The 21,344-nt window shown below is 43.0% G+C and overlaps 4 protein-coding genes across 14 annotated transcripts; 2 read left to right on the top strand and 2 right to left on the bottom strand.

Moving 5' to 3' along the window:
- Positions 1-273: 273 nt before the first annotated feature.
- On the bottom strand, positions 274-10,437 carry LOC109898676 (jumonji domain containing 6, arginine demethylase and lysine hydroxylase). The gene is made up of 6 exons (XM_020493745.2): positions 9,980-10,437; positions 8,185-8,573; positions 7,782-8,068; positions 5,519-5,654; positions 4,318-4,456; positions 274-3,534 (listed from the first exon to the last, which is right to left on the bottom strand). Exons 1-6 carry the CDS (start codon positions 10,106-10,108, stop codon positions 3,403-3,405), a joined length of 1,212 nt encoding a protein of 403 aa, XP_020349334.2. The 5' UTR covers positions 10,109-10,437; the 3' UTR covers positions 274-3,402.
- Positions 9,900-12,528, top strand: mettl23 (methyltransferase 23, arginine). 4 transcript variants are annotated; one of them, XM_020493747.2, is made up of 6 exons: positions 9,901-10,056; positions 10,699-10,780; positions 10,992-11,096; positions 11,216-11,453; positions 11,533-11,617; positions 11,705-12,023. In XM_020493747.2, exons 2-6 carry the CDS (start codon positions 10,709-10,711, stop codon positions 11,859-11,861), a joined length of 657 nt encoding a protein of 218 aa, XP_020349336.2. In that variant the 5' UTR covers positions 9,901-10,056; positions 10,699-10,708; the 3' UTR covers positions 11,862-12,023. The 4 variants fall into 4 exon arrangements, with proteins under 4 accessions (XP_031690512.1, XP_020349336.2, XP_020349335.2 ...); XM_031834652.1 differs by lacking the exon at positions 10,699-10,780 and having other exon boundaries at positions 9,900-10,056; positions 11,705-12,528; XM_020493746.2 differs by having other exon boundaries at positions 9,901-10,780; positions 11,705-12,528.
- srsf2b (serine and arginine rich splicing factor 2b) lies at positions 12,031-15,387 on the bottom strand. Of its 8 annotated transcripts, none has more exons than XR_004211329.1 (5): positions 14,526-15,161; positions 13,926-14,220; positions 13,291-13,432; positions 12,746-12,815; positions 12,031-12,347 (listed from the first exon to the last, which is right to left on the bottom strand). XR_004211329.1 is itself a non-coding variant. In XM_020493753.2 (3 exons), exons 1-2 carry the CDS (start codon positions 14,912-14,914, stop codon positions 13,941-13,943), a joined length of 639 nt encoding a protein of 212 aa, XP_020349342.2. In that variant the 5' UTR covers positions 14,915-15,387; the 3' UTR covers positions 12,031-12,815; positions 13,926-13,940. The 8 variants fall into 8 exon arrangements, 2 of the variants coding, with proteins under 2 accessions (XP_020349342.2, XP_020349339.2); XR_004211332.1 differs by having other exon boundaries at positions 12,032-12,347; positions 14,556-15,179; XR_004211331.1 differs by lacking the exon at positions 13,291-13,432 and having other exon boundaries at positions 14,556-15,179.
- Positions 15,383-21,018, top strand: mfsd11 (major facilitator superfamily domain containing 11). Its single transcript, XM_020493756.2, has 14 exons — positions 15,383-15,618; positions 15,804-15,978; positions 16,085-16,140; positions 16,580-16,687; positions 16,848-16,927; positions 17,034-17,130; positions 17,249-17,307; positions 17,490-17,649; positions 17,964-18,004; positions 18,102-18,167; positions 18,354-18,479; positions 18,628-18,802; positions 19,057-19,192; positions 19,385-21,018. The coding sequence occupies exons 2-14, from the start codon at positions 15,883-15,885 to the stop codon at positions 19,544-19,546; spliced, it is 1,362 nt and encodes a 453-aa protein (XP_020349345.2). The 5' UTR covers positions 15,383-15,618; positions 15,804-15,882; the 3' UTR covers positions 19,547-21,018.
- The last annotated feature ends 326 nt before the right edge of the window (positions 21,019-21,344 follow it).

Raw genomic sequence — 21,344 nt, forward strand, 5'->3', positions numbered from 1 at the left:
TCAGTATTTATGATTCACTAGGGTTTGCTTTGGCAACTACCATCACAGGTACCAGTTTAGTAATCTTACAGATACTAAATCTATTAAACTAACAACTGCAACACTACTGATATGGGGTTAAGGTAAGGGCTAAGGGTAGGCCAATGGTTTTGGATAGTTGTTTTTGGATAGTTTTGGAACAATTTATTGATTTAGTTGAGAATCTAATCTAATCTAATTCTAATCAATTGGGATGAAACTATGGATAAGTAGAATGAAACATTAACACGTTGCTGCATGAAAAAATAATTTATTAACTCATCAATAATTTATTAACTTTGATCTGGTTAGCGTCAAGGTATGTCTGGGTGTACATCTAAATATCTTAAAATGGCTTCCTCTCATCATTCTCCTTTATCTGCCCTGATCTGGCCAGACAGGATAGGTGAAAGCCCTGATCTGGACAGACTGGATAGGTGAAAGCAATTTGACGGAACCCTAATAGAGGGCTTCCCTTTTCCAGTCCTGTAGATTTGGATCAGTGCGGCTGAAGGGAAGAGGTTGACCAAAGGAAGCCACATTAGACAACTGAGTTGTACCCACATAGGCTCCTGGTTCTCACCATTCCCCCATCGGATCCAAGGCACTATGTGACCGACCCCAGGGACCGTAATAGTGCTAAATGCTTGACATGAGCACCTAATGGGTTAAAAACAGCGCAAACACCAGACGCATTGACCACAAGTAGCAACACAACTTCTCATCTGCAGGCCAATGACAGTATCAATTGGTGCTTATAGGCACTTTTGTCTAAAGACAGTGGAAAACACCTACTGCACAGACATACAGCAATTCACATATTTCAAAGTACTTTCAATCATTTTACATGACAAAGCCACATTTTAAAGCACAAAAAAACGGTATTCACTTGACTCCATGTTAACCCCACAGAACAAAGTTATACACGCAGAATATGCATTCAAACCATTAAGTTGTATTTGCTGAATAACAGTAATGTATTAGCTAGTTGCTTTTGTTTGAATTTACACTAACGAAATACAAAGCAGTTGAATCATTGTAGAGCAGTATATGCCACATAACCTAGAAGCCACTTGGAAAGAACCATGAATTTATCCTGTCCAAAATATCTACCTATCCCCTCACATAAAATGTATTTGCAACATTTCACAAAACCCTTTAGCTGCACTACACGAGAAATAAGATCAAGATGTGCAACTACAAGGCCTACAATATGTTTAAACTTTTCCCTGTGCCAGCCCTCATTTCTACTTTTAACACAACTGTATCTTCTGGACTGTAACCCCCACACACTAGTGCCAAGCTAGTGTGAGAACTCTGGCATTGGTGCCCCCTTCTGTATGTGATGGAGAATATAAAATGGGGTCTCAGAATGAGAATACAAGATCAAACACCTAGGGCTCCTTTCCCGGAAAGAGGTTAATTCTAATCTTGGACTAAAACGCATCCGTGATAGACTTCTCTGAAAGTGCTTTTTGGACCAGGAATAGGCTTTGGGTCTGGGAAACCAGCATCTACAACAGGGGTGTTATACTCATTTTGCCCCAAAGGGCCACATTCTGTCTTCACTGAGGTCCACTTGTATTGGTTATATTACTTGCTGGCAAAATTGGCAAAAAATAGTTCTCTATCCATCACATTTTCTATGTGCCCCGACAGTCTAGCTTTCATTTCGATGACTGTTAACAAGCTGGACAGAGTTTAGAGACTATAAATTATGTCCACTATAATTTCTACGCAGTTTCGATTTGGTTTTAGGCATGTCAATTGAGATCGGAATAATTTTTTCAATTGACGCCCCTGATCTCCAGTATAGCCGTGTAATGTCAAATTATTTCAATAGTTTGATTTCATTCATCTTAAAATGTTGATTAATATAGCAGCAAAGGGCTCACTTTTACGAGAGACACAATAACAATTGTTATCATACAAATTTGAAAATTGTGTGAGTAACCCATACGTAATTAAATTAATCCCGAGTGGTGCAGCGGTCTAAGGCACTGCATCTCAGCGCAAGAGGCATCACTACAGTCCCTAATTCGTATCCAGGCTGTATCACATCTGGCCATGATTGGGAGTCCCATAGGGCGGCGAACAATTGGCCCAGCATCGTCCGGGTTTGGCCAGGGTAGGCCGTCATTGTAAATAAGAATGTGTTTTTAACTGACTTGCCTAGCTAAATAAAAGGTTAAAAAAATATATATAATAATTAAAGTCATAGAAACATTACATAACCAGGCAATATTGTTGTTGTTTCTTGGGTGGAATTTTGTTGTTGATAGCCCAACATTCATTTGTGGCACCTGAGTGTGATTCATCTTACCCAACCTGGAGCTAAGGGAGTGTAGTATAGGCAATTTCCTCCTAAAAGGTCAAGCTTTTGAATGTCAAGCTGAACCGGCTAAATCTAAGACAGGTGGGGATCCCTTGGCCTCTACAGTTGTTGCTGGATGACTTGGGCTAAGTCTTGAAAAAGCTGTTGTTTCACTAGACATGTGTGAACTACAGATGTCAACAGCAGTCTGATATGAAAGAGAAATGCCACTATGCAATCTTTTCATTGCTTTTTAGATCTGTTAAATGGTCTTGCCTGGATTGTGGACTGTTCATTTGCTAACCATTTAATTGAATTAACTGATTCTGAATGAACTGTTTTGATTGCAATACATATGCATATCAGTTCAACTGTTACTAACAAAAGAAGCCCAGAGGATGAAAGCATAAATGTTAAATAAAAAATATAAATCAGTGGCTTTTTTGCAGACTAAGGCAGCAGCATTTCCCCGCCACCCTTACCCTGTCATACATTATCAACTTACAAAACTCACAGTACACTTTAATATCTAAAGATGGTCAACTCTGCCATGATAAAACTCAACTGGCATCCCATATACTGCAAAGTCAAGTCAATCCAAAGCACACCTATCTATCCATCCAGCCATCATCTGTGAATATAAAACTTTTCCCCACTGAGCAACATAAGACCATGGCACTGTAGAGGAGACAGGCCAGCCGGCTCCCTGCCTCAGCCCCAGTACCTGGTATACAACAAGGCAACAGCCCACCTCTCTCCAAAGGTCAACACCCCTCCCTCGCACTGAAATACTGCTCTTCCCACACCCCGCAAGCAACAGCAATATAGATTAACATTTGACTAAAAGCTGAGCGGTGGCAGATAAACCTCCAGCAGGTCCACGCCTCAGGGGGAATCTCCTTTATCACAGCCTAGGAGTAGGCTGACCCTCTTATCTATCCAACAGACTGACAGAGGGCCACCAGACTCTCCTTTGGAGACACACCAATGAAAACAAACAAATTGGCTGCTCTTCATGCAAAAGCCCCCCTGGGTGTGGCCTTTTGGCGAGGCGGGGCAGAGCGAGGGGGTCACCGGGAGGAGCTGCGCTCTTTGCTGACACAGTCGTCCTTGGTGCTGCTGTCTCCGTTGGATATCATACCGCACGTCTTCCTCTTCTTCCGCCTGTGAGACATGGCGTCCCCCTCCGAGCCCGACTCAGCCTGTAGGGGAGAGGGGCAAACAAGAGAGGTGGGGGAGGTCTTAGATACATCTCTACATAGAACATACTACATATCTATTACATTTACATAATAGGGGGGGACTAGGTGTCACTGTCCCTCATACACACGGTCTACTCACAAACACCAGTTACCAATTTAATATGCTATATACAGACAATCATCTGATGACAGTAGTGTTCTTATTCAACCAGTAGAACACGCAAGTCAGCAGAACAGAATATTCTCTCCAGGGGGAAGGCAGGGCCTACCAACCATTACACAAGGGAAAACCCCAACCTCCACCCAACAGTCCAACCTGATATGGATGTATATGTAACTGGAGGGGCATGCTGTCCACCAAGCTATTCAACACGTTCCCCCAGTACCAGAAACCCAAGACCCGTGGTCACGTTTCTGTGATCCAGCAGGACAACTTAGAGGGAACAATAGTAACTTGTAATTTCTTCCATCTAGACTTCCGTCATCTCTGACTGCCTTCTAAATGTAATATCAAGGCATGTTGTTGCCTGCATGCAGTAGTGAGAGAGACAGGACATTTGCATTACAGCCTTTCAGAGTGAGGGGACGTGTGGTGCTATACAGTATGTGTGGCCGTTTCACATGCACGTGTGGCAAACCCCGTGACATCTGCCCGCATGTGAACAGGTGCCTGCTGCCCTCTATCTTAGACCCAGCTCAGGGGTCCCTAGAGTTGGAGGCTACTGTATATTCATGTGTGTGAATGTCACACTGTGTGTGTGTGTTTGAGGGAACAGGATGTACCTCTGAGTCTGAGTCAGAGGAGCTGGAGGAAGAGGAGGAGGAAGAGTCACTGGAGCTGTCAGAGGCGATGCCAGTCGATTCCTGGAGGTCCACTTTGTCTGCCAGGGTAGCCATGTCTGGCCTCTCCTGCTTCAGGATACTAAAGAGAGAGATTTTATGCATGAAAATAAATACCCTCCTTGTGGAAGTTTGTGGATCTGGGTGCAAATATATTAGAGCATTATCATGAAAGACCATGCAAAGGAATATCAGAATATGCAAAGGAATATCACCTCAATCTGGCAGTATGATTTCATTTGAAACATCTCTTCAGCAAGGTCCATTATAAGGAGGCGACTATTTATGTATTGCTTGGATATCAAACTCTAGTTAAATAATCACAATATAACACACATTGTTGAAGAAATTAAATTACGCTGCCAGATTATAAATTAATTTGCTGTAGTTTTTGCACAAATCAGTGCCCCTTTGGACCCGAAAATGTTGCCCAATGTATGGACTGGGGCTTTTGGTCCTCGCTGCTCCTGGGTCTCGTGGGTGGGGAAGCAGCATCAGCACGTGTGCCTTTGCACTCGGACATCCCAGGCACTCGTACCCAGAGGTTCCATGTGGATGCCAGTGCCAGAGTGGGCATGACCCATTATTTACAAACCTGCCAACACACTTTTTATTGGTTCCCATAAGTTTGGAAGCCCAGAACCAAATCTTACATGAATGCTGCCCTGACCAGCTACTGGATTTGATGGGAGGGGGTGGTCGTGACATGTTTGGCCTGGTGCGATTGGCAGAACCAGGGCGGATCCTATAGACCAGATGTATTCAACTCTTTCCCTGTGAGGTCCGGAGCCTGCTGGTTTTCTGTTCTACCTGATAATTAATTGTAATCATCTGGTGTCCCAGGTCTAAATCAGTCCCTGATTAGAGGGGAACAATGAAAAAACGAGTTTGGGGGTTCTAGAGGTTCACATCCCCTCCTCTGTAATCATCTCGGTCATCTATGGGCCAAACGAACCCCTTCCCATCCGAAAATTCTAAAGATGTCAGGTGAAAGTTCACCCCTCCTAAATCGTAATTGGTCAAAATAAACAGTGACATAAAACCCAGTGTGTTCAGAATTGTTCCTCATATTCCACAGACAAAATCATTAAAAGTTTCTTCTTTCACGAGGTGTTCCTACAGCTGTTCTGTTAGGAGTGCTTACCGATACCACTTCCTCGATAGCTTGGGCCGGCCCCGCACAGTTTTATGCCACACGATGGGGAAGTTGGTGGTGCTGGCAAAGTTCTGAGTGATAGCGATGGTGGTGTCCATGTTGAGAACCACATGCCACCAGCCTCCTAGAGAACAAGTAACAGAGATGACCAGGATTAGGTTTCGGATCACCAAACCACAGAAAAGAAAACACAGAATGTCCATGGTGTATTTTTGTACATCTGACCTTCTAACATGGCAGAAAACATACTCTGTCCGGGGTATTTTGATGAAAATCTTAGTTATTCGTTTCCAAGACCTTTATGGAGTGGAGGAAGAGGTGGACATCTTCAGAGGAGACAGAACAGCCTGTCCAACAGGGTTCTGCTCTTGAAACAAATACACTCCCTCACTCAGACATCAGGACCTAATACTCTGGTCTCCAACTTAAACAGGAAAAGTTCAAGATCTGGACCAGATCCAAAGGAAACAGAGTTTAATCCCATCTTATCAGTCAGTTAATGCAGGAGGGTGCAGGGTATTAGGGTAGGTCAGTAACACTGGATTAACCTCTGCAACCATGTCGACCACTGAGCCCTACAATAAGTGTGGTTGTAAACAAGGTGGTGGCAACACTTCTTGTTGATATTCATGGAGAGAGCTAGCAGAAACGGGATAGCTAGAATAGCCCAGCTACATATTGAAAGTGAAAAGCTGTGAATACATACATTACATATCACCGGACAGTTTATTACATACAAAATGGATCGTCATGTGGCTGTGGCTTACTATATAAAGCATGCAGAGAAGCATCAAGTTACTGCTCGATTAAACATTAGAATGGGTCAAATGAGTGACCTAAGCGACTGAGTTTGGTATGATCGTTGGTACCAGGCACATCAGTTCCAGTATCTCAGAAACTGCCACCCTCCTGGGCTTTTCACGCACGACAGTGTCTAAGGTTTACAGAGAATGGTGCGACAAACATCCAGTCAGCAGCAGTCCTGTGACCTCTCCCATGGATGAGAGGTCGAGGGAGAATGTCAAGAATCATGTAAAGCTAACAGGCTGGCCACAAACAGACAAATAATGGCGCAGTACAACAGTGGTGTGAACGGCATCTCAGAATACACAACTCGTTGGTCCTTGTCACGGATGGGCTATTGCAGCAGACGACAATAGAGGGTTCCACTTCTATCAGCTAAAAACAAGACGCAGTGGGCACGCGATCAACAACACTGGACAATTGGAAAGTGGAAAATCATTGCCTGGTCCTACGAATCACGGTTCCTGTTGCATCATGCTGATGGCAGAGTCAGGATTTGGTGTAAACAGCATGAGTCCATGGACCCATCCTGCCTGGTACAGGCTGGTGGCAGTGGTGTATTGGTGTGGAGAATGTTTTCCTGCCACACGTTAGGGTCCCTTGATATCAATTGAGCAACAAATGTTTCCGCCTTTTTGTAGAATCCATGCTCCAAAGAATTCAGGCTGTTCTGGAGGCAAAGGGGGGGTCCAACCCGGTACTAGATGGGTGTATCTAATAAACTGGCTGGTGAGTGTATGGCACACACACATTTATATATACAGTACCAGTCAAAAGTTTGGACACATCTACTCATTCAAGGGTTTTTATTATTACTATTTTAGGCTATCTTCAGTATACCACCCCTACCTTGTCACAACACAACTGATTGGCTCAAACACATTAAGGAAAGAAAGTTTAACAAGGCACACCTGTTAATTGAAATACATTCCAGGTGACTACCTCATGAAGCTGGTTGAGAGAATGCCAAGAGTGTGCAAAGCTGTCCTCAAGGCAAAGGGTGGCTAATATAAAATATATTTTGATTTGTTTAACACTTTTTTGGTTACTACATGATTCCATATGTGTTATGTCATAGTTTTGATGTATTCACTATTCTCTACAATGTAGAGAATAGTTCAAATAAAGAAAAACCCTTGAATGAGTAGGTGTGTCCAAACTTTTGAGTGGTACTGTTTATATGCGTATATAAACACAGCTATAATTTATGTATTCACAGCACATAACATTGGTATATCACTTCTCATCAAAGACCTTTCATACTCATTGTATGTTCTGCCCTACTTTTATATATTTCCTAACTAACTGAACCCTGGCCTTTTCAGATCTTGACAAATGATTCAAAATCGCTGAAGATTAAAACTACTTCTCTCTCTCCAGTCAAACAGTATTCTAAGTGAAAGACAGACCAGACATGTCTATAAAGTGGCAGCGGTAGCCCACTGACCAGGAACAAACACGGTCTCCCCTGGTCCCTGCAGAATCTCCAGGGGTCTGAACTCAGCAGGCCAGGTTGTCTGCTGGGTGCGTGGGTACACCACGTTAAACCAGGTGATGGCCTCGTCCTGCTGGTTGCCCCCGTCGTCCCGGGTCACCTTGATCAGCTCCCGGGGCGTGTGGGTGGGGAACAAGCACCAGCGCTTGTGCCCCTGCACCAGGGCATTCCAGGCACTCGTACCCAGCGGGTCAATGTGGATGCCAGTGCCAGAGCGGGCAGGACCCATTACAAACCATCTGAGAAAAAATACAGAAAAATAAAGGGACAGGTGTTACTAGAGTTAGTTCAACTTCACAGAACATACAATAACATTGCAGCTATTTTAGTTAATGTTACTGAGAATAGCTCTTACCTGTAAGGAGGCCGGCGCTTCTCCCCGGCGAACTGGAAGAGGTCGTCCCTAAAGTAAACTGGCACCTGGTAGTCCTCCAGCAGCTTACGGCGCTTGGCGTGCTCGCCGTAGCTGCTGTCAAAAATATAGAGTGGGCTGTCGTCCTGTGTGGACTCCAGGTACTCCACGTAGTACTTCATCTTCATCTTCACAGAGTAACCATCGTTGTCCTCACCACACTTGAACTTCTGGTTGCGGTACTTACGTTTGAGGCGCTCCATGGTCCACTTCTCGCGGGCGGGCCAGGTGTCCTGACAGTTGAGCAGCACCACAGGTTTGTAGGGCCTCTCGAAGCGCTGGATGAACTCCTCTGTGCTGAGACGCAGGGTGTCCACACGCTCAACATTGTCCTGTGAGACGCATATGTCATGTCAGTTTGTGTGGGTGAAAGAGAGAGGGTTGATGGCTATATTTCATGAATGTACGACTACTTTAATCAATAACCTTTCTACCAATATAAATTACTTTGTACTGAATTCGAAGGGAACACTAGTAATTTCTGATTTAAGGCTTCCCAGTCATTTAGCCTAGTATTGGTCTCACGGATTGAGGTTGAGTGTTTTACAAAACTGTATCACAATAAAAGATCAATTGTTTTTTAATGTAATGCAACCAACTGGAACATTAAGGAGTAGACTCGGAGGAAGACCATTTGATCTGGGGCAAAGGGAATACAAAGGGTCATGGGCATTTTTGTTCTGTTTTTACATGGAATGACGGGGTCTGAAAGTCAACTTTATTTACTTATTTTACTTTTATTTAACTACGGAAGTCAATCCTTATTTTCAATGACAGTGGGTTAACTGCCTGGTTCAGGGGCAGAATGACATTTTTACCTTGTCAACTCGGGGATTCGATCTTGCAACCTTTCGGTTACTAGTCCAACGCTCTAACCACTAGGCTACCTGTGGCCCCAGGTTGAGGTTAAGTTCAGAAACTCAACCCCAAAAGAGAAGGAATGAAATGCTGAGATGAGTTGTTAACATATAGGACAACTCTTGAAACTACCTAAGCTTTGAGTGTCACGGGTATTCTTAGCAACCCAGAGCAGCCCTTCTTAACTCTTGTGATGAAAACAAATCTCCTGCTGAACCACTTGGCAATAACCCAGTGTCCCACATGGAGCAAAGAAAATGCCCTCCATTGGGCTTATTTCATACATACAGTTAACAATGAAGTTGGTTGTAAGATCAATGCATTATCAAGCATACATTGTTGTAGTGATTGTCAATATAACAGTGTTTTATCAGGACGCACTATGGAAAAGGTATGGGCTTTCCTAACCATGGTAGTTGTTTATCTCTGAGGACAAGGGCAATAATTCCTACAGGCATAATACAATTACAGTCGTCTTATAAAATAAAAACAATGGATCGAGGTGGACAAAATACCTTCAGCTGTCTATTGGGTCTGAGAACATGGGTCAGTAGGCTGGCTACATGTTAGTGGTGACAGGCTAATATAATATTCACATGTAAGCCTAAATGAAATACAAATGTAACAATGTCACTATTTCACAAACAAATAACTATACACCGTCAAACTAATGTGGTCAATAATTAACGGAATGGGATGTGGCACAGCGTTCGAGTCCAGCCTGACCGATTTGACAGTTGCGCCAATGAAGTCCGCTGCGCGCTGAAAGTGCAGCAGCAGCCTACGTGACCAACCGCACTGGTTTTGTAAGGTGAAACGTGTTGAAAGAGCTAACATGGCTGGCTAGCCTAGCATGGATAGCTTGCTACCGACAGTTTACCTTCACTGAGCGGTGTGACACATCGAAAGTCTCGCAATAGTCATGTTTCGTCCAGTCTGAAGAGTCCTTCAGCTCAGGTCTGGCGCTCCGTTTCGCCTCTTTGATCCTTTTCTTACTTTTATGGTTCATTCCTGCGAATTTAGGCACTTGAGCTAGCTAACTAGACTGGGGTGCATAGACAAACACATTTGCTAGCTTAACTTGCTAGTAACTATATTGAAGCGAACGTTAGTTGAGTGGCTAGTCTTTATTTAAAGTTAAACGGTAAGCAACTCCATACGAGTACTTTGTTGGTGTTACTGAAACACGACACGTTGGCCTTAAAAATAAAATGTTCCTCTAAGCGCAATTTTAATAGCGAGGAGGAAGCTGCCCGGATGAAATTAGCTAAGCAGCTAACTACAACAACGCTCTTGCAACCAAACCCGGGGTCCCTACCATTTGAAGCCCGCCCACCCAGTGAGCCGTAGGAAGCTCGTTGGTCACATATAAGAGCGAGCCATAAAACCGATTGGATAAAATGTCAAATACGCCTTCCCACCAGTGATTAGCACATGTCATTGGCTGTATACGTTCTAGGTTTTCCCGTCCTCCAGCAGAGTCGCAAGCGTGTCTGTTTTTTAGAAGAGAAGGGTTTTATGATAGTAAACGTAACGTTTTACCACTGAATTGATTTACTAACTCTCACTTTCACAATTGGGATGGTAAATGGAAAACAGAGCAACTGAGATGTCCAACATCGTGCAGAAATCGTTCACATTCGAAGACCCGAAGCAATCACTGAATGTTTCCATCCCTGAGGTTTTTGCGCACTTTCTCTACACTTTTGCCATTTGGAACCAGCGTTGTTCCTGTTCCTGTAAATAATATTGTTCGCCTACAACTGCATTGTGGTAATTGGCCCTGAAGCCTGCCGAGTTCCTTGGAGAGATGTACAGAATATATCCTGCCAGGCAGACTTTTCTGAATCAATGGAAGTTGACATTCATGTTGTTTCTCCCCTCTGTACTAGGTCCTTGACCCACAATATGGGATGCATGTATGGCCCTGTGCAGTGGTATTAGCACAATATGTGTGGACACACAGGGAAGAGCTGATGCACAAAACAGTGCTAGAGGTAATTTACTGAACCAAACGAATTCATAGTCTACTCCAATTCACAGATTTACCATGTAAATGTGTAACTTGTTTCTAAAACAAACTATTGAATCAGAATGCACTGCTGTTTGTCCACAGCTTGGGGCTGGCGTGAGCTTACCTGGTGTGGTGGCAGCAAAGTGTGGGGCACAAGTGATCTTGTCAGACAGTGCAGAACTTCCACTGTGTCTGGAGAACTGTAGGCGCACCTGTGAAGTGAATGAACTGCCCAATGTGCTTGTGGTGGGTATTACCTGGGGAGAAGTCTCCCCAGACCTTCTGCTCCTCCCGCCATTAGACATCATCTTGGGATCAGACGTTTTCTATGAGCCTCAAGGTGAGTTCAGACTGACCGGTTAGTATGGAACATTGAACAGATCGTCAAGATCTAACTCAACTGAATTTACAACTTTCAGATTTTGAAAATGTCCTGGTGACCATCTCCTTCCTCTTGAGAAAAAACCCTGAGGCCCAATTTTGGACAACTTACCAAGAGAGAAGGTATGCCTTTCAGGACCAGTCCATGGCTGTCAGGTAATGTCAAGTAAACATTACTCATTTTGATATTTTGTCTTCATGTATGTTCAGCGCCGACTGGTCCATAGAGGCATTGCTGCACAAATGGAACTTGAAGTGTCTCAACATTCCACTGGAGAAATTCCATGCCAACAAAGATCAACTAGCTGGGTCAACACTTCCTGGAAGCCATACTGTACAAATGATTATAACTGACAAGGAAAGCTGAATGAGAGACTATTGTCAATTTACCCTTCAGTTACTACCAGCAAGGCACATTCAAAGTCAAATAGTCAAGACGCAATACAAGATCAATGGTTCAAAACTCAATGAATTATAAAATAGCTTAAGTTGTAGTGTTCTGTTAAAGTTAATAAAATGATAACCCAAATGTTTTTGAAGACAATTTTTATTAGCTTTCACATTGGACACCTATACAGACTCTTGCAAGGGGGGAAAGGAATGCACAAAGGGCAAGACAGAATGCATTAAACAAAATTAGCACACCATACTTAGTGCTCTGAATAAAAGAACATTTAAACTTGTTGAAAGACAGGCATTCTACCGATGGTGAATTTGTAGCAATCATTTAAGTTGGCCACCATCACAGCATTGTAGCCACAGGGGCATTCCGGAGAACACTGGAAACAGCCAAGCACTGCAACACGCCACCTTAACAGCTAACCAGCAATACTCAACTGCTACACAACTGCGCCTAGTGCACAAAAAATACAGGAGAGAAGATTAGAGTCACAATGAAATGAAACAAAGCTACATAGCAAAGTTGACCTGCAAGTAAATCCATGCCTGGTTCTTTGCATACTTATTCTAAAAGCCCTATCCATTTGAACTTCTAACAGCCAACCCTATAACAACTGTCTTCATGAAACCCAAAATAAGTTGTAAAAGCTAGGCCATCAAATCTTCACTATGACAAATAGCCGTGCAGCCCAACAAATTGAAATCCCAGCAGTTTTAGCCCATTTACCTCAAAAGCACATTAAGCATAGATTTTATTTTTAAACATTGCACAATGAAAGACAAGCAGTCTGGGCAAACGAAAAAAAATAAAAATAAAAATAAACAGCCTTCAGATCAAGATACAATAATAACCTTTTACACAGAAATCATTGTATGGACAGGGTCCTCAGTCTGAAGTGTGATGTCCTCATTGGCATCTCATCTGAAAAATGTTTGAAAGACAAGGATGTAAGAAACAGGTGTTGGGAAAAAAACTCAATTTTGTTTTCAACCTCTAGTAAAAGAAGTGGCGATGACTTGTTAATTTGACCACCCCTCCCTTCAGATAGACATGGAGACACCTCCAGGCCATATGTATGGGGTAATCAGCTGGCAATGTAATGCCAACTTCATGTGCATAGCACATTTCCCCCATATTAGTAGGAAACTAGTCTACATTTGAAAGAGCCAAATCAAAAGCTATGCAAACCCATTTCTGATGGTTGACATTTTTTGGTTCAAGGAAGGAACCAAACGTCAAGAGACGCCCGGGCTTCACAAAAATGAGAAATCTTGTCATGAGAAACCAGTCAGACAAACCTTGGTTCCCTCCTGAGCACAAGTCTTTGCCCCCAAAAAGTAGAGAGCATGACCTGGAGGACAATGCAAGGCTTCTGTCCATTGTCCTGCAGACGTACCTCAACACCACCCCAACACTGACTGCAACCGGCCTGCTCCATAGCAACCCCCACAGCAGCAGGTGCCCGGACAGCTCACACACCCAGCTCACTAACTGCTCATACTGCCTCAAACTCCTCTTTTGCAAACAGGATTCCGCAGCTTGGAGGAGAGAATTCCAGATTTTTTTATGAACATTTTATTTGTACGGTAAAAATGTATTCTCAAATGCCACATATGTACAATGCAAGAATGGACCTAAATTTCCTCTACACTGATAATGAACTGGAACATTGGGCAGGACAGAAAAAAAATTGTGACCAAGGAATAGTCCTCAAAATCCATCAAATGTGGGTTTAAGGCAACCACCACATGGGAGTTTTCCATTCCTCTTTGCCATGCCCAGTGTTACAGTAATATGCATAACCACTGAGGTGGAAAGACTTAAAGCAGTTCACATTGTCAAAACATCCCACAACCAACCCCCTTCTATTCAACCACAGATAACCATGGAAAAGGGAGACTTAGTGCAAATCCATCCCACACATAATATCCCCACATCACCCTCCCTATGCTATTCATACAAACTAGTGTAACGCTAGACTTCGCCTCAAAGACGTAGTGTTAAGGTCCCATCTCCTTGCCCAACACTTACCATTTTGTCAGTCATCTATGGGGTTTCAGCTCCATTCTCCCCAGGTGACTTGGGCTGGCTCTTGGATCTTGATCTTGAGGCTCTTTCCGCAGGGGTGTGGCTCCTGGAACGGGACTTTGACTTGGGAGACTTGGATCTGGAGCGGGACCTGGACGGGGACTTGGCCTTGTCTCTCTTGGGGGAGCGAGATTTGGAGCGAGAGTAGGAACGAGACCTTGATCGGCTGTTGCGGGAGCGGCTCCGGGAACGAGATCGGCTTCTGCTCCGGGATCTGCTGCGTCTCCGACGCCTCGGACTGGAGAGGAGAAACGTGTGTAAGTTCGTTATGTCGGGTTATCACTTATCTAAAGACAGTTGTAAACGTAAGGCCTCAAAACGCTGCTAAGTTAACAGGTCAATGAACCATGCTTGTAATGGTGGCTGATTGACGCTACATAATCGAAACAAGGGCCATAAGGTACCGTTAAAATATTCAAGGTCCTAAACACTATACATCATAGCTAACGTTAATTTAAAAAAATTATCACATAGCTAACAATGAAAAACGACCCAATCGAAGGAGAGCTAGAGCAACTACTTAACCATGTGCTCAGCTCTTACCTCCTACTTCGTCGGCCATCACCCCCGTACCTCCGGGGTGCACCTCCACGCCGACGGTCTCCACGATCTCCACGGTCACCACCGCCTCCATGATGAGAATCTGGGGGACGTCCGTAACGGGCCATCTGGACTCTTAGCTCGCGTCCGTCCAGCACGGCACCATCCATTGCGTCCATCGCATCCTCTGCGTCCCGCTTGTCATGGAATCGCACAAAGGAGAACCCTCTGCTCTCTTTCGTATAACGATCTCGGGGGATGTAAACATCTCCTACCCTACCATACTTTTCAAAGACACGGCGAAGGGTCTCAGGTGAGGTTCGGTACGTCAGATTATCCACTTTAAGAGAAGTCATGCCCTCAACATCGGGCGGGGGCCTACCATAGCTCATGTTGCAGATAGGGCCTTAGTTAGCCTAACTAACAAACACGCAACGGTACTACCAGAAAATGTGGGTGAAAGGTCAACACCCGCTTAAAAATGTTGATTAAAATTATCGTACTTAATCAGCCTGCTCGCAATATGTCGAGTTTTTCTTAAAAAAATGCAATATAGCTTTCCAAATTTATAACGATTTCCTTAGCACCGACCATTTGTTAGAACGAGATGTTATCCCTTGCTCCTCCTCGTTGAATGAGGTTGAAGAGTAACGCTGCTGCGTATTTATTTGGAGGGAAAAGCAACACATCTTCAAATTAAAAAATTTAAAATCATAATTCAATGCACCAAAATATATTATATTGTATACAAATAACTCGGAGGGGACACAAATGGAAAATACTTTCAATTTAATAATGTTTTTTATTTTTTGACCCGGAAACGAGATTGGCGTCAGACTATAGCAAATCAACTCAGTTTCCCAATGGGCTTTGGGCTGTACGCCTTGAAATGTCAGCTGACTATCTCACATGACGAACAGTTTTGGTCACTCACTGTGAAAGATATTCAAAGACCATTTTTATACTTGACGGGAGAAAAGTATCGTATACTAGGATTGTAGTATTGTAGGATTCTTTCTAGGATTTGAGTCCGTATGGTATCTCCACAAGCCCTAGCTTGCACAAACAAGGACTATACAGTGCAGCACCCGACTCGGTAAATTGTTTTCATCTCAAGTGGCTAAACAGACAAAAGCAAGGAAATACTTACTATAGTGATTATTTGGTAGCATATCTACCTAGATATATGTATTGTCTTGACAATAGCTAATATTCATAGCATTAGCATCCTTTCTCTACAGATATGCCACCAAGGGATGTTTTGATTCTGTTCTTTTTCAGATGAGCTGTGGACCCCTTCAGAAGTTTTTTAACTAACCCATTTCGTCAAGTAATATTACAGTGACACCCTGCAGCAAGCATGGGTCCAGAGGGAAAGACACTCTTGAACATCATAATCCTGGGTTTTGGATTTATGTTCATGTTTACTGCTTTCCAAACATGTGGCAATATAGAGGTATGGTTGAACTGACAAATTATACATACAAATTCAAGCCACACAACTGTAGGGTACCTACAGGGGACGTTGATATTGATGGTGTCAATTGTTTGTCTCATTTCAGCAAACTGTGATCAAGAGTTTCAACAGTACTGAATTCCATGGGAGTGGATACACAAGGTAATTCATTGTGATGCTGAAATACGGTGACTTTGACCTATGTGGCTCCTATGATATAGATTAGAACTGTTGGAAAATTGTAATCCTGTCTCTCTCTCTCTCAAAGAGGTCTCCAAAGGTAAGTAATTGAACCTGCCCAGTTTTGGCAACAAAGTTGACTTTCAGTTCTCTACAATATCCCAGTTTCCTGAAGTATTTGTAAATAACATGCATATGACTGTGGGCCTCGTCTGTGATTTAATTGCTGCTGTTGGCCTTTATGGACATCTTAATGACACCACCCGTGGCAGGCAAACACCAGGCTGTTTGTTGTTCTAACACATCCTTATTGAATAAAATTCCTGCAATTTTAGCCATGTTGCGAACATTTTCTATGAATAGTGGTATTACATTGGCGCAATATCATCTAATTAGTTTTTACACGTGTCTTTACATGTAGCATGGCCATCATCTATGGAGTTTTCTCTGCATCCAACCTGATTGCTCCCTCAGTAGTGGCTGTTATAGGACCCCAGTTGTCCATGTTCTTTAGTGGACTAGTATACAGGTGAGTACACTATTTTGACCTGTCTTTAAATCAACCAACTGTAGCCAATACCTGTTTACAGAACTGTTTATTTATCTATTCTCTCTGAGTGTGCATAAAGTACTTGTTTTCATTAGCTTATTCATGATGTTAATACTGTCCAATGTTTTATTTCCATCAGTGGATACATTGCCATGTTCATCCACCCCTACACCTGGAGCTTCTACACAGCGTCTGTAGTTGTTGGAATAGCAGCTGCAAGTAAGAAGACTGTGGTATTCTTACTTGAGAATTAACGACTTGTATTTCCTATCACCACATAACCCTCTTTCTTTTCTCTTTCAATCTCTTTCCATCTGTGGCCTAGTATTGTGGACAGCTCAGGGGAACCTACTCACCATCAACTCTACAGATGCCACCATCGGCAGGAACAGTGGTATTTTCTGGGCCTTGCTACAGTTCAGGTACTTCTTCTTATCAGCATAACTGTATTGATTGCATCACTGTTTACCACAGCTTTTTTACTCTGGTACTGAATCCATGGTGTTGGACTGCCTAACATGTATCTATCCCATTTTGCAGCTTATTCTTTGGAAACATGTATATTTATTTTGCCTGGCATGGCCATGTTCACATATCAGGTATGTCATCAGTTTTGGTTAACTTTTTACTATAACAATGTAGATATCTTTTGAATGTATTCTACTTAGATTCATGAGTCCTTTCCTTTGTATAGTATCTAGCATTCCCTAAGTTCCCTTGACACAATGAGGAAATCTCATTTTGGCCATAAGTTTCTGACGCGTGCTGTGTGTGTGTCTAGATGAGGATCGCCAGACAGTTTTCATCTCACTCACGGTCATCAGCCTGGTGGGCAGCTTTCTGTTCTTCCTGATCCAGAAGCCGGATCCTGAGGCCACACCCTCCGAGGCGTCTGAGTCACTGCTGCAGACTGAGTCCACGGAGAGTGCCTCTATCGTCGTGTGAGTGCAGTCTGCAGACAGGCTGGGATGGAAAACATGGTCTAACATTAGAGTAAACTAGCATGAGAAAAAATGTCCTTATCTACCCTTTTATTGACCAGAATCACCCATGTTGTCATGCATACATACACATGTAAAATATTGATATACTAATAGATATGCCATACAAATAGTGTTTGTGCATTCTGCACCTGCTGTTGTATGTAAGGTACATTGTATTCCTCCATAGGCCTGGGTTGAATCTGGATAATCCTGTGTTCCTTTGTCTGGAAAGGCTGTACTTAAGTTTATTTATGGATTTCTCTTCCTTGCAGAGCGACTCCAGGTCTCGGTTCCCAGGCTCTGGATGCTTTCAGTGAGTCAGAGTGCATTGGTTGCTTCTTACTTCAATCTGTCATGTCAGCAACAAAGGCCCAGAGCTCAGCTGACTGATATGTGCCCTCTTCTTACAGAGAAAGCGTTGCAGTTGTCTGTCACTAAAGAGATGCTACTGCTGAGTATCTCCATAGCATACACAGGTGGGCAAATTCATTCCAATTAATTCAGGGAAAAAATTGTTTGGACTATTTCCAATATGAGGAACTTCTTTCAGTGGATGCTAGTATAGAAATATAAACGGATGCATATTCAATTGACATTGAGTATGTTTGAATGCGTAACCATAGGTTCTATGTGTGTAACTCTTGCTCCTTCTCCACCTTCAGGCCTAGAGTTGACATTTTACAGTGGGGTATACGGGACATGTATAGGAGCCATGACTCAATTTGGGGAGGATGCTAAGAGTCTGATCGGGCTCTCTGGTATTTTCATTGGCCTGGGAGAGATCCTGGGTGAGTCAGTCATTTTTTTATCTTCAGTGCTGTTTCGGATCACATGATACACGTGAGGTTTGGAAAGCAGAAAAAGTGGTTGACAGAAAGGGACTGATGATTCGAGGAAGTCAATGATTCTGTTTCTGCTGTGCCTCTGTTTGTCCAGGAGGGGGCATGTTTGGGATGCTGAACAAGTGCAACCGGTTTGGGAGGAACCCGGTCGTGCTGCTGGGGCTGATCACTCACTTCGTGGCCTTTTACCTGATCTTCTTGAACATTGCCAGTGATGCCCCTATTGCCCCAGAAGAGGGCACACACCTGCAGGCATACATCACCCCCAGGTACACAGCAAGGCTTACTCAGTTGGCCCATAAAACAATGACCATGGATTACTATTACAACAATTCTACGTACTTTGCATAAGAATACAGCAGGTCAGGACATGAGCATTATGTTAAGTGTAGCAGTAGTGCATAATTGCATTTGAACTCTATCAGGTTACTGCAGATTGTGTAAGGTTTCATGTCTGTATTAACCTGGGATGTTGAGGTGGCGTGGCGTTGCCTTAATTGCTTAACCTGTTGTGTTTGTTCAGTGTTGAGGTGGCTCTGCTGTGCAGCTTCCTGCTGGGCCTGGGGGACAGCTGCTTCAACACCCAACTGCTGAGCATTGTGGGATTCATGTTCCGGGAGGACAGCGCTCCTGCCTTTGCCGTTTTCAAGTTTGTCCAGGTACATTGATATCTGTTAGGCCTACACACACAATATGGTTTGCTGTCTATGGCGATAATGTATTACTCTGAATGATTTGAAGAAATATCAAATTGAGCTATTTGCTTGGTATATCCCTTGATGATTCCCCATACTTGCTAACCACAGTTGCTGTATTACAGTGGTGTAACTTTGTGCTCTTGTCCTCCGCAGTCCATCACTGCAGCCCTGGCCTTCTTCTACAGTAACTATCTCCTGCTACACTGGCAGCTGCTCATCATGGTTGTGGTGGGCTTCCTGGGCACGCTATCGTTCCTCGTGGCTGAGTGGGTGGTGGTCTCTAGCCGACGGGACACTGACTATGACAGCATATGACAACCTAGGGGAGGAAGGGGTCACGGTGAGAGGATCTATTCACAGCTGGACGGGTCATCCGGGGAAGAGTCGGTGTAACACCTTCCTATCAACCTAGCTATCCTTTGGAATCCTTCAACTGACAGTTTGACTGGCCCACCTCAGCCCCAATAAGCAGAGACTGTAGTAATGCTGTTTTAGCACAGTCATTCACAGCTCTATTGATTCCAATAAGCAGAGACTAGTAACACTGTTTTAGCACAGTCATTCACAGCTCTTTTGATTTTTGCCTTTCAAGTGGAAGATACACTTAAATAGTGTATATTTACTTGGAGTGAATCAGTTGTGCACAGAGGAGCCTTTATTTTCATGTTCAATGTCATTCACTGTGCTTCTGTCTTCATGTAGATGTTCAGCTGGTTGGTTTCAATGTGCACTAGTCATTGACTAAGGTTCGGCTAGACTGCTATTCATACCAAGGTTTCCAGTCTCAACATGAATCTTATTATACTACTTAAATTTGATAGAAGAAGAAAACGTAGTACAGTCGATTCTTGATAAGCGCACATTGGATATGTACAAACTCTGTTTACATGCAGTACAGTTTATCAGTTCAAATACACTTTTCACTTCTGCATGCTCAGATTTAGTATACACATTTAGAATACTCCCAAGCCATTGCATTTATCAGGACTCCACTGCATCTAGATGTCTTGTAAAATGGCATTTGTCATAAAGGGAGAAATTATCAAGACGCATATATACTAGTTTATTGCAATTTAAATTATTGTTGTTATAGTGATATCTGTATGAAATTGTTGAACAATGCTCTAAATGTTATTTCTTTGTCAATATTTGCATCACATTTTCAGAGTATCTGTAGTATTCCATAGGTTTTTGTCAAAAGTGGGATCCAAAAGGCCATAGATAGTGTATTGAGGATGATGGCATGGCTGTTGGATGAATGGTGAATTACAAAATGTAGAATTTTTATGTCTAAACTGCTCTAGGTTATATTGCTCTGTTAAAATGTCACATTGAATAACTCTTGAGCTAATGAGTTTATAAGCCTATGGTTTTATTTAAAACTCACATTGAAACAATGGCCTCTGCACTCTGTAAACATCAAGCATTTATTTTGTGTTCTATCTTTTCATCATGCAATTTCGATTGAGGTCACAAACTGTTTACAGTGTTTGTGCTCCTCCTTGCCAAAAATGTGAAGTCTAATTCATTAATCATTTCATTCACTGTGTGGATTGCTTAATGTAGAGTTCAGTTCTGTGGCACATGAAAACTGAGTTTGAAGATTGTTCAGAGCCAGAGCTATTGGATGTGAGGCAATAAATAGGATTTTGAGGGAATAAACTATGTGTTTTGGATTATGAACTAGATTTTTTTATACTTGAATGTAGTTACTTAGAAAGGCTCCAGGATATGCACGCTTGTTTTTTAAACATTTTTTTTACTATAAATGTTTTATTTTGAGCCTTTTTTCGTGTCTGTATGCTCCTTTTTGCATACCTGGGGTGAGAACAGGTGATGCTTTGCATACTTTCTCAACAACACAACCCTAGTCCTACCTGATGAGGATTTGATGCCCGCCGCTGCCTTGTTGCTCAGCAACCAGGGACGCTGTGAGTCACAATGTGGGATGCAATTATTGTGTAATGGAAGGAGGCTACATCCAATCACAAAAGAGAACTGTACTCACTGTCATTGTTACGTCCAATACGGTTCTATGGTAGGCGTGAGAGATTAGAACCAAATTGAAACCATTTCTAAAACAAGGTTAGAAATGGGCATTGGAATAAGAAAC

This window comes from Oncorhynchus kisutch, linkage group LG10 (assembly GCF_002021735.2).
Source record: "Oncorhynchus kisutch isolate 150728-3 linkage group LG10, Okis_V2, whole genome shotgun sequence".
In the NCBI taxonomy this organism is placed as follows: Eukaryota; Metazoa; Chordata; class Actinopteri; order Salmoniformes; family Salmonidae; genus Oncorhynchus; species Oncorhynchus kisutch.